The sequence below is a fragment of the Solanum stenotomum genome, chromosome 7 (genome assembly GCF_019186545.1).
Source record: "Solanum stenotomum isolate F172 chromosome 7, ASM1918654v1, whole genome shotgun sequence".
Taxonomy (NCBI): Eukaryota; Viridiplantae; Streptophyta; class Magnoliopsida; order Solanales; family Solanaceae; genus Solanum; species Solanum stenotomum.
This window is the reverse complement of record NC_064288.1, coordinates 34,688,819-34,705,319: the sequence shown is the minus strand read 5'-3', so window position 1 is coordinate 34,705,319 and position 16,501 is coordinate 34,688,819. Positions and strand designations below refer to the sequence as shown.

At 39.5% G+C, this 16,501-nt stretch overlaps 1 protein-coding gene and 2 pseudogenes across 1 annotated transcript; 1 reads left to right on the top strand and 2 right to left on the bottom strand.

The window, feature by feature from the left end:
• The first annotated feature begins 2,881 nt into the window (after window positions 1–2,881).
• On the top strand, window positions 2,882–5,756 carry LOC125869845 (uncharacterized; annotated as a pseudogene).
• A 445-nt stretch (window positions 5,757–6,201) lies between these two features.
• LOC125869844 (endoglucanase 6-like) lies at window positions 6,202–6,800 on the bottom strand. The gene is made up of 2 exons (XM_049550267.1): window positions 6,330–6,800; window positions 6,202–6,243 (listed from the first exon to the last, which is right to left on the bottom strand). The coding sequence occupies exons 1-2, from the start codon at window positions 6,798–6,800 to the stop codon at window positions 6,202–6,204; spliced, it is 513 nt and encodes a 170-aa protein (XP_049406224.1).
• Window positions 6,754–7,853, bottom strand: LOC125871597 (protein SENSITIVITY TO RED LIGHT REDUCED 1-like; annotated as a pseudogene).
• Window positions 7,854–16,501: the final 8,648 nt, after the last annotated feature.

Here is a 16,501-nt window from a genome sequence, read left to right as displayed (position 1 = left end):
TAACAAATCATTTTCCATACTATTAGAGTTGTTAAAAGATGTGCTTCCAGAAGGTGAAACATTGCCCAAGTCCTTTTATGATTCAAAGAAGATTATTAAAGATTTAGGACTTGAATATAAAAAGATACATGCATGTCCAAATGATTGCATGATTTATTGGAATGAGACGAAAGATAGAACGTCTTGTAAGTTTTGCAAAGCTCCAAGATACAAACAGTTCAAAGGTGCAGTTAATTCCAGTTCAGAAACATCAAAAATTCCATCAAAGGTGTTTATATATTTTCCATTAATACCACGACTTCAAAGACTATTTATGTCGGCTAAAACATCTACTCAAATGAGATGGCATGCTGAATGTTGCACTAGAGATGGGGTAATGCGACATCCTGCAGACAGTATTGCTTGGAGGAAATTTGATGAAGCGCATGCAGATTTTTCTTGAAATCCTCAAAATGTTAGACTTGGATTGGCTTCAGATGGCTTTAGTCTATTTAAGTCTATGTCTATCTCACATAGCACATGGCCTGTTATCTTGATTCCATATAATTTGCCATCATAGTTGTGCATGAAACAACCATATATTATATTATCAACTATTTTTGATAGTCCTCGTGCACCAGGTAATGATATTGATGTCTATCTACAACCCTTAGTTGATTAGTTAAAATAATTGTGGGCTGGTGTTGCCACTTATGACGCATCAAACAATCACATGTTTCAAATGCGTGCAGCATTGCTTTGGACAATTAGTGATTTTCCAGCGTTAGGTAACTTATCAGGATATGGTGTGAAAACTAGATATGGTTGTCCATGTTGTCTTACCAACACTAAATCTACAAGATTGAAAAATGGGTAAAAATATTGTTTCATGTCTCATAGGCGATGTTTATCTCTTGGACACAAGTTTCGAAAAGATAAAGTTGCATTCAGTGGCCTTGTGGATTTAGATGGAGCACCTAAACGGTTGACGGGAATTGAGATTCTTAAGCAATTGAATAATATTAAAAATAAATTTGGTAAAGATCTATTGGCCAAATCTCGTAAAAGGAAATGGGATGATGTTGATAATTTGGTGCAAAATATATGGAACAAAAAGAGCATATTTTTTGAGTTGGAATACTGGAAAGACAATATGATTCGTCATAATCTTGATACGATGCATATTGAAAAGAATGTCTTTGACAATATATTTTGGACATTATTGAATGTAGATGGAAAAGGAAAAGATAATTTAAACTCCCGTTTAGATTTACAAGAGATGGGGATCCGAAAAGCTTTGCATCCTAAGAAAGAGGCTAATGGAAAATATTATCTTCCTCCTGCATGTTTCACATTGAGTAACACACAAAAAGACATCCTCTTACAAGTGTTAAAAGATGTGAAAGTGCCAGACGGATATGCTTCAAATATCTCAAGTTGTGTTGATCTCAAGCAATGCACAATGCATGGGTTGAAGAGTCATGACTGCCATATTTTAATTCAACAACTCCTTCCTATTGCCTTGCGGAATCTCCTGGCAGTGAATGTACTTAAGCCATTGATTGAATTAAGTAATTTCTTTAGGGGCACTTGTTCAAAAGATCTGAAGATAGGTGACTTAGAAAAACTCCAAGATCGAGTTGCAATAACTCTATGTCATTTGGAGAGAATATTTCCTCCATCTTTCTTTGATATCATGGAACATCTACTTATCCATTTAGCTGAAGAAACAATGTTGGGAGGACCTTAACAATATCGCTCAATGTGGTTTATCGAACGGTATCATTTTGTTATTTTTTTTATCATACTTACAAGAAATTGTATTTGTATTTTAATAATTGTCTATTTTAGGTTCTTGCTTTGTCTTAAAAACTACGTAAGGAATAGACGTTATCCAGAAGGTGCGATTGCAGAGAGACGTTGGATAGATGAATTAATGACATTTTGCTCATGGTATTTAGATGACGTCGAGACTAATTCTAATCCACCTTTAAGAAATGATGTTTTATCTAATGAAACAAAAGACCAAGAGGGTCGTCGATCAAGTAGAGAGAAAGGATTTAAGCATGATGACATTACACGTTCTCAAGCCCACATATATGTTTTATTTAATTCTACCTCTACAACTTCATATCGTGAGTAAGTATTAAATCATAATTTATACTTCGTAATTAATTATTAAATAATTTTCTTTCATTTTTTTATTAAATAGTGATGTGTTTTACTTCCGTAGTGAACACATAAAAGAAATCAAGAAGGAAAATCCTCGTCTAACAAGACATAATGTGGATCAAATTCATAATGAAAGATTTCAACTACGGTTTAGAAATCATGTAAGTATCAACTAGCTAAAATATTTGCTCATATATTACTATATAGGTAATTATAACATTTAGATCACATCTTTATTTTTGAATGCTAGGTCGAGAAGATGCATATGGTTGGTGAAAAAATATCTGAGGATATTCAAACTTTAGCTATTGGCCCATTAATACAAGCAAAAAGAATGACTGGCTATATGTGTGATGGAGTTAGATACTTAACAGAGTCTCGTGATGTTAAGAGAAAAACTCAAAATAGTGGTATTATGTTAAAGGCTATCACTCAAAGTTATGCAAGCACAAAAGATAAAAATCCCATATTGGCAGAGGTTTCTTTTTCTGGAATCCTCACAGACATAATTGAGTTATATTATTCCAAGAATCTCAAGTTTGTATTGTTTAAATGTAATTGGGTGAACAATAGCAAGGGGCTTATTGAGAAAGATGATTATGGATTTACTCTTGTGAATTTTAATCATCTACTCTATTCAAGACATCAGTTATCAGATGAACCATTCATCTTTTCTTCTCAAGCTCAACAAGTGTTTTATGTCGATCATCCTATGGAAAAGGAGTGACGAATGGTTGTTAAACTTAAGCCAAGAGGTTTTTATGATTTAGGTGATGACACACCAACAATTGAGCATAACGAAGGACATATGGAGTTGTCGCATGAACAACAATTGGATGACACAACATTTGAAACTAAAGAAGACATTGAATGGGTTAAAGAAGGAGTACCAAGATTAGAAATTGAGCCAGAAACTTTGGAAAGTAATGAAGTATATGTTGAAGATGACAACATATCTTAGTTTTTGTTACTATAGTAGTATAATCACTATTTCAGTACAATTGATTTTTGAACAATAATGACTTTGATGTTTTTACTCTTCATTCAACTGTTAAAATGTCATATGTTTATTTATCTTATTATTTGACATGATAGTTAGATATTATTTTATACTTTTATATAGTAGAAACTACTTTAAATTTGGCAGGATTCATAGCTGCTAAGGAACTTCGTCGAAATGGCAAGAAAAAGACAGAGAAATTCTAGTCAAGGTGAGCTTTTATATGATTCTTCGGAGCAACAAAAACAACAAATCGGAAGTATTTCAGTGCCTCTATCGCCCCAAAATTGGCCCCAAAATGAAAGAGATGAATCACATGATACAAAAAATCTTCCAAGTATTAAATATCATGATATTTATTCTTTCCATCATAGTATAAAGTAGTTAGATAATTTTTATATAAATAATTAATTTGCCACTTTTTATGTTTATTTATTTATAGATTCTGAGCAACAAAAACAACAAATCAGAAGTATGTCAATGCCTCAACCGCCCCAAAATTGGCCACAAAATGAATGAGATGAATCACATTATACAAAAAATCTTCCAAGTATTAAATATCATGATATTTATTCTTCCTTTCATATTATAACGTAGTTAGATAATTTTTATATAAATAAAAAATATGCCTCTTTTTATCTTTGATTATTTATAGATTCTAAGCAACAAAAAAAACAAATCGGAAGTATGTCAATGCCTCAACCGCCCCAAAATTGGCCACCAAATGAAAGAGATGAATCACATGATACAAAAAGTCTTCCAGGTATTAAATCTCATGATATTTATTCTTCCTTTCATAGGATAATGTAGTTAGATAACGTTTATATAAATAATAAATTTGCCTCTTTTTATCTTTGATTATTTATAGATTCTAATGAGAGTGAAGAGCAATCTAAGCGAACTAGGGGTCTCACTATGATGCACTTGGGATGGGGGAATGATGGTGGAAATTTACATATTGAATTGAATGAACATGGTCAAGTTATTGGGTCAGAAGGAGCTAGATTGAGTTCAAAACTTGGTGTGCTAGCACGAATGGCATCTTAGCGCCACTGAATCATAAAGATTGGAGGCTTGTACCTAATATGTACAAGGATAGAATATGGGCTCATATCAAGGTTCTTAGTATACACAAAACCTATATACTAAGATGTTTTTGTTTTTATATTTTATTTTATAAATGAGTTGTGTATTAAATATATGTACAGGAAAGTACTGACGCAACTGATGACATGAAACACATACTGATGATGTCATTTGGATCTAAATGGAAAGAATCAAAGCATGAAGCAAAAACCATTGGATATGACCCACATAACACTGATATTGAGCGTTTAGCTCATTGTCCAGATAGAGTTGAAGAAGATCAGTGGAGTTCATTAGTTCATTATTGGAGCTCAAAAGAAGCAAAGGTATGTGCTAGATTTCTATTTCTGCATTTGTTTTACTAAATGCGAATTTCATAAAAGTTGTCATAAATTATTGAAGTCGTGTTTTCCCTGATTATACTTCTTATTGTAGAACAATTAGAAGTTCTTTCTGATTTGTCCCTTTCTTCTAAATGGCAGAAATAATGTTGTTGTACATGTCCAGTTTGCCAACCTGCACAAAATGTTCTTGTATAGAAATTGATTGCACTTTGTGAAACTCAACTATGCTGCTTTTTTATATTTTTTCTTGGCTATTTCTTTTATATATTCAGGATTGCGCATGTCCTCTTATATATTGTTGTGTTCAAATTTCTAGGAAAAGAGTGAGAGAAACAAAGAAAGTCGAAAAAAATTGACTATGCCACACACATCAGGTAGAAAAAGTCATTCTCAAATTATAGACAATGTACGAAGTAATCACTATTTCTTTTCTATAATTTATATATTAAATAAAACTTATCGTGAATACTTAATGTCAATCTCTTACTATTCAAAGATATGACAAAGATGAATAATGGTGTAAAGCCAACTCGTATTGAGGTATTCAAATAAACTCACATTAGAGCGAATAAAGAACCAGTAAATGAGATAGCTGGTGAAGTTATGGTAAACTCTTACTCTTTAAAAATATATAGGTACTTTCTTTCTATTACAGTTTTTTTTAAAAAACTTATCATTACTTTACCTTTCTTTCGAAAAGAAACAAATGAATGATCTTGTCGAGGTGTATCTTGAGTTGAATGTCCCTGGAAGTGCTCCTAATCACGTGTACTCCCAAGTAATGGGATCAGACACTCATGGAATTGTCCGAACTCTAGGAAAAGAAGCGTCTCCTAGCTTAGTATATGGCCCCGTATATAAACGATCTTAGGCTGAAAAAAGAGATTTTGATACAAGGGTTGAGATGGAAGTTCAAAAAGCTACCTCAGCTATGAAAATTGAGATGACAGAGAAGATGTATGAAGCAAACAAAGAGATGGAAGCGATGGATAAAAAGTTGTTAGAAGCGAAAGAGGAAGCAAAAGAGAATAACGAAGTGATGGAGAGAAAATTATCAAAAGCAAAAATGGATATGGAAGAATTACAGCGGATAAAGTGAAGGAAGGAATACAACATATGTAGAGTCTTTGGGAATTAATATTGATGCAAATTTAAAATCAGAGTATGTGAAATAATTGTGTTGCTCACAAAAAAATACTTTTTTTAGATGAAAACTTAGTTTCTCTTAATTATAATACTCTTCCTCTTTTGCAATAGGTTCTTGATAATCCACTTAAGGATTGTCAACAACCATCATCACTTGGTCTAGGTGTTCACACAAGAAAGATTAGAGAAAATTTCATTAAAATTTTGAATTTTATTTTAATTGCGTAAATCCTATCATTTATATGATCACAAGATCAACTAATTCCTCTTTCTTGTTTAATATGGATTAATCGACAAACTGTTAATTGCGCGTCATGTACACATAAACAGTCTAAGTGATCATCTTTTTCTTTTGGTTCTTGTTGTTGTTGTTGTTTTTCAATTGGTATAGTGAAATTATAAACTGTGTTAATTTATCATATTATTGTCAACTGGTCTAATAATCATTGTAGTCTTGATCCGTATATTAGTTATCTATTTTGTTGCTCTCAGGTTGTCACCAAGAATGTAGTCCACCTAGAACAACATCAAACATGATGATTAGTTCACCAAGAACACATTGCTAGTTCCATGCTTCAATTTATGATGAATCGTGATAATACAGGCTTGTAGCACTCTATCAAAGTTAAAATCTTTACGTGAGACTTAGAGAATGAGAGAAGCTCATTCGGAGAAACAGAACCAGAAGAACACTTGAGGTATTTGCCAGCAGAGGCCAAATAGTCAGAATAAGTAGTGGCAAGGAATGCAACACTAGTAACAAAATACATATTGTTCCATCTTTGCATATAGATGAGACCTGCAGGAGTTTTCTGGGTATTTCTGTCATCCTTTGCAAGACATGAACACATAAAGTTCTTTGCTTTCTGCTGGTACTTCTCAAATACAAGTGCATTATGACCAGCTTTACTAGACATAAAGAACTGCATGGACTGTTTTGCAGATCTTGAGTAATAAAGTTCTTTGCCTGGACTGTTTGGCAGATCTGGTTCAACAAGATCAATATAAGAGTTATGAGTAATAATATTTTTACCTGTATGACTGTGACATTTCTGGGAATTGTCCTGATCCATCTGTTCTTGAGGTGTGTTAGGTCTCTCCTCATTGTTTGTATTTTTTTTTTAAAGAGAGAACATTTTCCTAAATCATTATAAAAAATTGATATTCAGTTCTAATGAAGAGTACAATCCAGAAAACAAGAGTTCATGGTTTAGCATCACATAAATCTGAATGAGGATCAATGTCGAAAAAATGCCAACTTGAACCATGAAAGGTACGAAATAGATCAACTGAAAAAGGATCAATGGAACGCTCTTTTACAAACTGCCTGATTGCTATGATATTCTTCCTAGAATCAATGGGAAGCTCTTTTACAAACTGCCTGATTGCTAGGATATGCTTCCTAGAATCAGCAAGTCTAAGGTTTTTGCACTCTGAAACGTGTTGCTCATACGCCTCAAAATTGTTTCCAAACAGTGTCATATTACTCAATAGATCATGCCTCCAATTTGCCTCTAAAAGATTCTCATATAGTTCAACATAATAATGTGGCATGAAGAACATTGTAGGTATTAAAGCTTGTCATCGACCCTGTTCATTGACTTTTAGGACAAAACAACCGAGAGCTGTCAACACCCTAGATTCTGCCAGAGAGATCAGGGGATCAAATATCTCTACCTCCCCAATCCAGCTAAAGATTCTTTTCATTAAGATTGCAAGACTAAGCTGTAATCTAGGAGGCTCATACGATTCTATGCTACCAATTCCATATATTACCATCTGCATCTTTCCTTCTGAGCCCACAACTTTTAGAAACCTATCAAATATTTCAGGGGTTTGTAATTGATCCAAAAATGTCAACTAGAAGGAAGAGCTCTCGAGTTTCCTAATGCAGGTTTGTTTTTTCTGCATCAATTTAGATTCTCTCTCTGGATTGGTCTCAATATCTGCTGGAGTCCACAGTTGTTCTTGTTTTTGCTGTTCGTGAATGATAACTTTATGAGAATTTATTTTCTATTTTCCACGATGAGGCAATACAACAGTCCAATCTTCAGCTGGGTTAGGCTTGTCAAGAGTTGTTTCTTTGCTGATGAAGTCATTCCTCTATAGCTACTTGAGAATGACATGGACTAAGTATGTTTGAAATATGTTGTTAGTCAAGGACCTAACCCCAAAATAGAAGTAAAAGCCTAACAGATGCTTTTCTTTTGAAAAATAAAGTGAAGTCCTAGCCCGCACTCTTTCTTCTCACTAAGATTCATCCATGTTTACCGGAGAGCTAAGTTGCTGTTGCATCTAAGAAAGTCATCGACAAAGCTCAATTCTCATCAGGACCTCATTGTTTGTATTGTTTTTGTTATTCTTGTTTTTTTTGAGTTTGCCACTGTTCTTCCTACTGATTTGGCTCTTCTTCTTGGTAATGATGCTGCCTTGAGTCTATCTGTGATGTTTTATGAACTTGTTGCACACGACTGAAAGAGGTGGTTAGTTCTAGAGATTACACATGCTTACGGATTTTGTGCTCCTACTTTTCCTCTTTCTCTATTTGTTCTTTCTGGAAGTGGTCCATTGAGTTAAAGTTCATTGCAGGGGATTGAATTCACACTATTGCTGTCACGACCCAATTTCTCAGGTCATGATCGCGCCTACTATATAACCCACCAGTAGGCAAGCCGACCCATATCCCGAAACTCGAAGTAATGGGATGTTAGGGTAGAAAACCAACCAATCAACCTAAAATAGTAATAAATATAACAAGAGCATGCAATGAACGGGCGGAAGCGACTAGACATATATACACAAATTGAATTCCTCCCAAAACCTGGAAGTCACAAGTACAAAGCTGCTAACAAAAGTACAAGTCCTAAAAGTGGACTACAGAAACAAGCTATCTAAAAAGGCAAAATACAAGCAAAAGTAAGTACAGAAGGAGACGGGCAAATCCAGGACGTTGTGTGCTCACCCTTGCAATGATCACGACCGCAACTGGCTCGAATCAACGTCAGTAGCTAGCACTCGGACCTGCATCACGAAAATAGATGTAGAGTGTAGTATGAGTACCAAAACAACAGGTAACCAGTAGGCATCAGACTGACTGAGCCAGATAAGCAAAAGTAAACTGAAATGCGAATAAAGGGTCACAATCAAGGGCAAAAAAGTAGTAAATGTGGGTATGTACACAAGCGTAGAGGCAACAAAGACAAGGAATCTAACTAACTCCGCCGGGCTCCCATAAACCCAACGGGTACGCTCGTGGACAATAAAAGAAATGACCTGTACGGACCCCCATAATCCCGGCAGATGCACTGCAGTTGAAGTAAAAGAATGGAGCTAGAAGGTCTATGACAATATTACCAATTTTCGGACTTTAACTGAACCATTCCTAATTATATTCCAAGATCTCATTACGTCTCGGACTTTAATTGGAACATCTCCAACCTGGTATCAAAACCTCAACCTACAGATGAGAGTAACCAAAGACTAAATTGAAGATTCAGGAAGGAATTGGGAATGCACCACGTGAAAGCTGGACCACGGACTCGAACCGGGTACTATAGCTAATGAGTCAACCTATATGGGCTGGACCACGGACTCGAACCGGGTGCTGTAGCCAAAGGTCGGGCACGGATGAGCTGGACCACCGACTCGATCTGGGTACTGTAGCCAAAATCAGATCACAGGTAAGCTGGACCACGGACTCTAATCGGGTACTATAGCTAAGCCTGGACATAAGTAAGCCGGACCACAGAATCTAACCGGGTACTATAGCTAAGAATCAATATCCAACCATACGTCGCGGGAAATATCACCAAACCGATTACCGTAAATAATCATTTCTGTCCGACCCTCATATACCCCAAATCACCGAGGAAGTATCCAATAGTGAGTAAGCTAGACCACGGACTTTAACCAGGTATCTGTAGCCGATAGAAAAGCAGGGCATTATGGATACAAGGTCATAAGCTGAGTTACCGCCTAGCTAAGGCTCAGACTATCAGACTCAAGTCTGCTATATCAGTCTACAAGGAGCTGACCGTTCGAAACGACGTCGAAAAAAGTTCTACTGCCCAACGACATCCGAAACCTCGCAAGTCTATGGCAATACTAGTCTAAGCCTAGACTAAGGCCAAACATACTTCAAATCAATATTATCATATACACCACAAGGTATGGATGTTGAATAATATCAAGAGTCATGCTTTCATAATCCAACAATTTCCCACAATAAGGTCTAAGGCAGGAATTATAGAAATTTAGCATGCTCGACACCCGAACCCCTCCATACTCAAGCAAATCAATAAAAAATTGCCTAAACATGCTCAATCTCACGAGGGGAAAGCCATAGCCTACGTGAAAGCCGATCACGCGTGCTCCAACTCATGGTACCAGAGCTTTTCCCCTTCGAACGGTCTCCAAATGCTTCCCCACTATCAAAATGTTAATCACCTCCTCATTACGAATATGTTGACACTAAAATTATACTTTTTGGAGACGGACCCAAAGTCGGGTCTAAAACGGGATTGTGGGACCCAAAATTGGAATCCCAAAAACGAATTCGTGGAAACGCCCCAAATACCTTACTAAACTAATACCCCAAAATTTAGCACAAAAAGATGCCTAGAACATAGCAAATCAGCCCCAACAATTAAAATCATTAATAAGTCTTAACTTACGATTTGGCAGCCCTTTGATCACCAAATTTTGGAAAAACGAGACCCTTTCAACCCAAACAGATTATACCACGACGATTCTTGCGAAAAACTCTACAAGTAAGCCTTAAGAATGACTCAAAATTGAATTTCCATTGGAGATTTTCTGATGAAAAGTGGGTCCCACACCAGTATTGTTTTGAGCCAGATCCCACAACGGGCATCTAAAGCCTCGGGAAGTGAACAAAAGGTCGTTCTAGACCAAAATCGATATTCCAAAGCTAACCTAGCTGTCAGAATTTACATCTGAGCACGTCTTCCAAGAAGGTTGACCAAAGTCAACTATAGGCCAAATTGCAAGGGCAAAAAGGTCAAATGACCCTAAACTCGTACCGATTGCCTCGATACTCGTGTTGACCATGCTACTCAAATTTGGCCATTTCAAAGCTGATGGAATCGTCAGAATTTCATTCTGAGGTCTTTTACCTGAATTTATGACCGAAGTCAACTTTTCAAGTTATAAAATCTCCAAAATAGGGAAACGGGAATAAAACCCAAACGAACGACCAGGCGACCGAACAGTCAGGGCCAGCAAGTCATAAATGACTTGGCGTCGCTACAGGAACGCTTTAAACGATGGAATGAATGCTTTAATTTTAAAATGACCTGGAGGGTCATTACAATATCCACTACTAAATGATCTTTCGTCCGCGAAAGTAAGAGCCAAGAAGTACCTGAAGGCTCAAATAAGTCGGGGAACTGCGCCCGCATCTCATTCTCGGTCTCCCAGGTATCCTCCTCAACTGGATGATGTCTCCAATGGACCTAAACCACAGGAATGGCTCTGGTACGCAACCGTCTGACATCTCTGGCGAAACTAGCAACTGGCTCCTCAATGTATCTCAAACTGTCATCCAAGTCAACTGCATCATACTGAATCACATGGGACTCATCTGGAACATACCGGTGCAACATCGAAACATGAAAAACTAGGTGAATAGCTGAAAAGGACGGGGGGAAAGCTAACTCATATGCGACCTCCCCAACTGTCCTCAATATCTCAAAAGGACCTATATACCTCGGGCTAAGTTTGCCCCGCCTCCCAAATCTCATTACACCCTTCATGGGCGACACACGGAGGAATACTCTATCACCAACACTAAATTTCAACGGTCGACGCCTACGGTCTGCATAACTCTGATGTCTACTCTAGGCAGTCCTGAGCCTATTCTGAATCACCCTCACATGATCTAAAGCCTCTCGCATCAAGTCTGTACCGTGCGACCTGCGCTCTGTAGAGTCAAACCAACCAACTCGAGAGCGACAACGCCTACCATATAAGGCCTCGAATGGGGCCATCTGAATACTCGAGTGGTAGCTGTTGTTGTACGCAAACTATGCCAAAGGCAAATACTTGTCCCACTGACCCCCAAAATCCATAACAGAAGCCCGCAAAATGTCCTCAAGAACCTGGATTGTGCACTCCGACTGACCATCAGTCTGCGGATGGAATGCTGTGCTAAGGTTAATACAGGCACCCAACTCATCCTCGAAGCTCCTCAAGAAGCTAGATGTGAAATGTGGGCCTCGGTCTGAGATGATGGAAACAGGCACACCAAGAAGACGAACCACCTCACGAATGTAGATACGGGCTAACCTCTCAGCACTGTAGGAAGTATGGACAGGAATGAAGTGTGCTGACTTGGTTAATCGATCCACGATGACCCAAATACTATCAAGACCACGGGAAGTGCGGGGTAATCCTACAACGAAGTCCATGCTGATCCTCTCCCATTTCCCCTCAGGAATGTGTAATCTCAGAAACTCGCCACCAGGCCTCAAATGCTCGGCCTTAACCTGCTGACAACTCAAGCAACGTGATACATAATCCACAATATCTCTCCTCTTGCCGCTCCATCAGTAGTGTTGTCTCAAGTCCTGATACATCTTAGCTATGCCCGGATGAATAGAATATTTGGAGTCATTGGCCTCGGTAAGAATCATCTGAATCAGACCCCGACTCTTGGAACACAAAGTAGATCACCCAATCTTAAAACCCCATCTAAATCTAAGGTAGCTAGGCCAGTGTCACCTCCCAAAATTCAATCTCGAAGTTCCACTGAGTCCTCATCCTCAAACTGACGGCTACGAATCCGATGAAGCTACGAATCTCAGTCACAGAAGTGGCCTAGGCCCAATCACGAATGGCCTCAATCTTAGCGGGATTTACCATAATGCCATCCTCAGACACCAAGTTCCCCAAGAATGCTACGGACTCAAGCCAAAAGTTGCACATTGAGAACTTGGCATAATGTCGGTGGCCACTCAAAGTTTGGAGCACTATCCTCAAATGCTGCTCATGCTCCTCCTGGCCCCGCGACTATACTAGAATGTCATCTATGAAGACTATGAAAAATGAATCCAAGTACTGCTTAAACACCCTAGTCATTAAGTCCATGAACGCGGCAGGTGCGTTAGTCTACCTAAAAGACATCACTAGGGACTCATAGTGGCCGTAACGAGTCCTAAATGCAGTTTTAGGGACGTCCGCTGCCCTAATACTCAACCGGTGGTAGCCGGATCTTAAATCAATCTTAGAAAATACCACGGCACCCTGAAGTTAGTCAAATAGATCATCAATCCTAGGCATGGGGTAACAGTTCTTCACCGTCACTTTGTTCAACTACCTGTAGTCGATGAACAATCGCATAGTACCGTCCTTCTTCTTCACGAAGAGGACTGGGGCACCCCAAGGCGATACACTAGGCCGAATGAATCCCTTATCAAAGAGATACTGAATCTGAACACTAAGCTCCTTGAGCTCTACGGGGGCCATACGGTAAGGTGGTATAGAAATGGGCTTAGTGCCCGGCTCTACTTCAATAGGAAAGTCAATGTCATGATCAGGAGGGAGACCAAGCAGATCGGCAGGAAACACATCTGTATACTTTCGAACAATAGGTACTGAATCAACGGTAGGACCCTCCCTACTAACATTTCTAAAATAAGCTAAATAAGCCAAACACCCGCTGGCCATCAACCTCTGGGCCCGAACAAAAGATATCACCCCAACTGGCGTGCGACTACAAGAGCCCTGCCACACCACTGGTGGAATATTAGACATCGCTAAAGTAACGGTCTTTGCAAAGCAATCCAAGACCGCACGGTGGGGGGATAACCAATCCATACCTAGAATCAAATCAAAATCCACCATGTCAAGCAAAATGAGATCAACCCTAGTGTCTCGCCGCTGAATAGTCACCACACAGGATCTATTTACCAGATCCACTACTAAAGAATCACCAACCGGGGTCGAAACACGCAACGGCTCAACCAATAGCTCTGGGCTCATAATCAATTGAGGAGCACAATAAACAGATATATAAGAATAAGTAGAGCCTGGATCAAATAAGGCGGATGAGAGCTGATGGCATAATAACACTGTACCTGTGATCACATCGTCCGAGGTCTCCGAATCTTTTCTAGCTGTAGCTGGGTAAAAGTGGGCATGGGCTAGCCTACCTTATGCATTGGCTCTGCCTCCTAACCTTCCTCATAGGGGACCACCCCGTGTACCCTGGTGACCACCTTTGCGGTCCTGTCCCTGGCCTCCGCCTCTAGCTGGAGGTGCTGGCGCTGGCGCATGCTTAGCTGCTAGTGGAGCGGGTAAGGCTAACCTGCGATGGGGACACTTGCAGGCCCAATGATCTAACTCCCCACACTCATAGCACCCCTGGGACTGTCGACTGAGAGCTGGAGGTCGGCTACCCCTGCTAGAATAACCCATCTGTGAACTACCTCGGCCCCGACTAGGACCGGCACTGAAACCAATATGGCAGTGCTAATCACCCTCCGATGCCTGGAGAGAGGCCTGGAAGGGGCGACTAGACTGACCTGACTGAAACCTCTGCTGAGATCTATCATAAGACTCTCGGGGTCTGAAATGACATCTATCATGGCTATCCTCATGTCTAGCTCTCTTGCCGCTGCCCCCTTGGGCCTCACGACGGAGCTACTCAATAGTGCGGACATGATCCACTACATCCAGAAATGAGCGGCCCACTGAGATTAAAGACTGAGGCTCAATACGCAACTGTAGTCTCAAACCTCGAACAAAACAACGAACCCTCTCCTCCTCAGTAGGTAATATCATGGCGGCATGCCTGGAAAGCTCGTGGAATCGTGCCTCATACTCTGATAATGTGATGGAGCCCTGCTCTAACCGAGAAAACTGATCTTTAAGTTGATCTCTGATGCTCCTGGGAATAATTCGGGCCAAGAAGGCCTCTGAAAACTCAGTCCATATGACCGGTGGAGACCCAGCTGGCCTGGTCTCTAAGTATGTACACCACCACTGCCTAGCGGGAACGTCTAGCTGGTAAGCAGTGAAGTCTGCTCCTCTCGACTCCACTAAACCCAAAGTCTGTAGCCGCTCGCTGCAAGTAAGTAGAAACTCGTGGTCATTCTCACCCACAGCCCCACAAAACCTCAGTCAGGCTGAAAAACTGGTGCCGCTAGCTGCTGAATAATCGGTGCCGCTGGTGCAGGCTAGCCCAGCGGTACTGGAGCGGCTGGAGCTTGGGCCTGCTGCATACCCCCTCATATACCCCAAATTGCCTAGGAAGTATCTAATAGTGAGTAAGCTAGACCACAGACTTTAACCGGGTATCTGTAGCCGAAAGAAAAGCAGGGCATTATGGATACAAGGTCATAAGCTGAGGTACTGCTTAGCTAAAGCTCAGACTATCAAACTCAAGTCTGCTATATCAGTCTACAAGGAACTGACCGTCCGTAACGACGTCGGTAAAAGTTTTATTGCCCAACGACATCCGAAACCTCGCAAGTCTATGGCAACACTAGTCTAAGCCTAGACTAAGGCCAAACATACTTCAAATCAATATTATCATATACACCACAAGGTATGGATGTTCAATAATATCAAGAGTCATGCTTTCATAATCCAACAATTTCCCGAAATAAGGTCTAAGGCAGGAATTATAGAAATTTAGCATGCTCGACACCCGAACCCCTCCATACTCAAGCAAATCAATAAACAATTGCCTAAACATGCTCAATCTCACGAGGGGAAAGCCATAACCTACCTGAAAGCCGATCACGCGTGCTCCAACTCACGGTACCAGAGCTTTTCCCCTCCGAACGGTCTCCAAATGCTTCCCCACTATCAAAAGGTTAATCACCTCGTCATTACGAATATGTTGACACTAAAATTATATTTTTCGGAGACGGACCCAAAATTGGGTATAAAACGAGATTGTGGGACCCACAATTGGATTCCCGAAAACGAATCCGTGGAATAGTCCCAAATACCTTACTAAACTAATACCCAAAAATTTAGCACAAAAAGATGCCTAGAACATAGCAAATTAGCCCCAACAATTAAAATCATTAATAAGTCTTAACTTACGAATTGGCAGCCCCTTGATCACCAAATTCTGGAAAAACGAGACCCGTCCAACCCAAACAGGTTATACCACGACGATCCTTGCGAAAAATTCTATAAGTTAGCCTCAAGAATGACTCAAAACGGACCTAAGATGATCAAGATCTAACCTTTCAAAGTTCAACAAAAATTTATTCCGAAAATCACTCTAGCAGTAGCTAAATTCGATTCCTTACCTCAAACGAAGCCTCCCCTCGCATTTCTAAGCTCACCTCTAGATTCCCCACGAAATTCTCTTGAAATTAGCCTTTTGAATCACCTAATTTGAGCTTAAAAAGGAGGAGATATCTATGTTTGAAGATGAGGAAAAAAAATGGACGAAAATTGTCCTTAAATCTGGAAATTTCCAGATTTCAACATGCTGCCACGTCACCACCGCATTAGAATTCAACAACTCTTCAAACTAAAATTTCGATGTTTCAGACTCGTTCGGAGTCAGAAAAACACAAACCATATATGGGATCTGATAGAAAATGATATTTCGGACTCAACGGTGAAGTCAAAATTTCCATTGGAGATCGCTTAGATGAAATGTGGGTCCCGTACCCAGTATCGTTTTGAGCCAGATCTCACAACGGGCATCTAAAGCCTCAGGAAGTGAACAAAGGGTCGTTCTAGACGAAAATCGATATTCCTAAGCTAACCTAGCTGTCATAATTTTCAT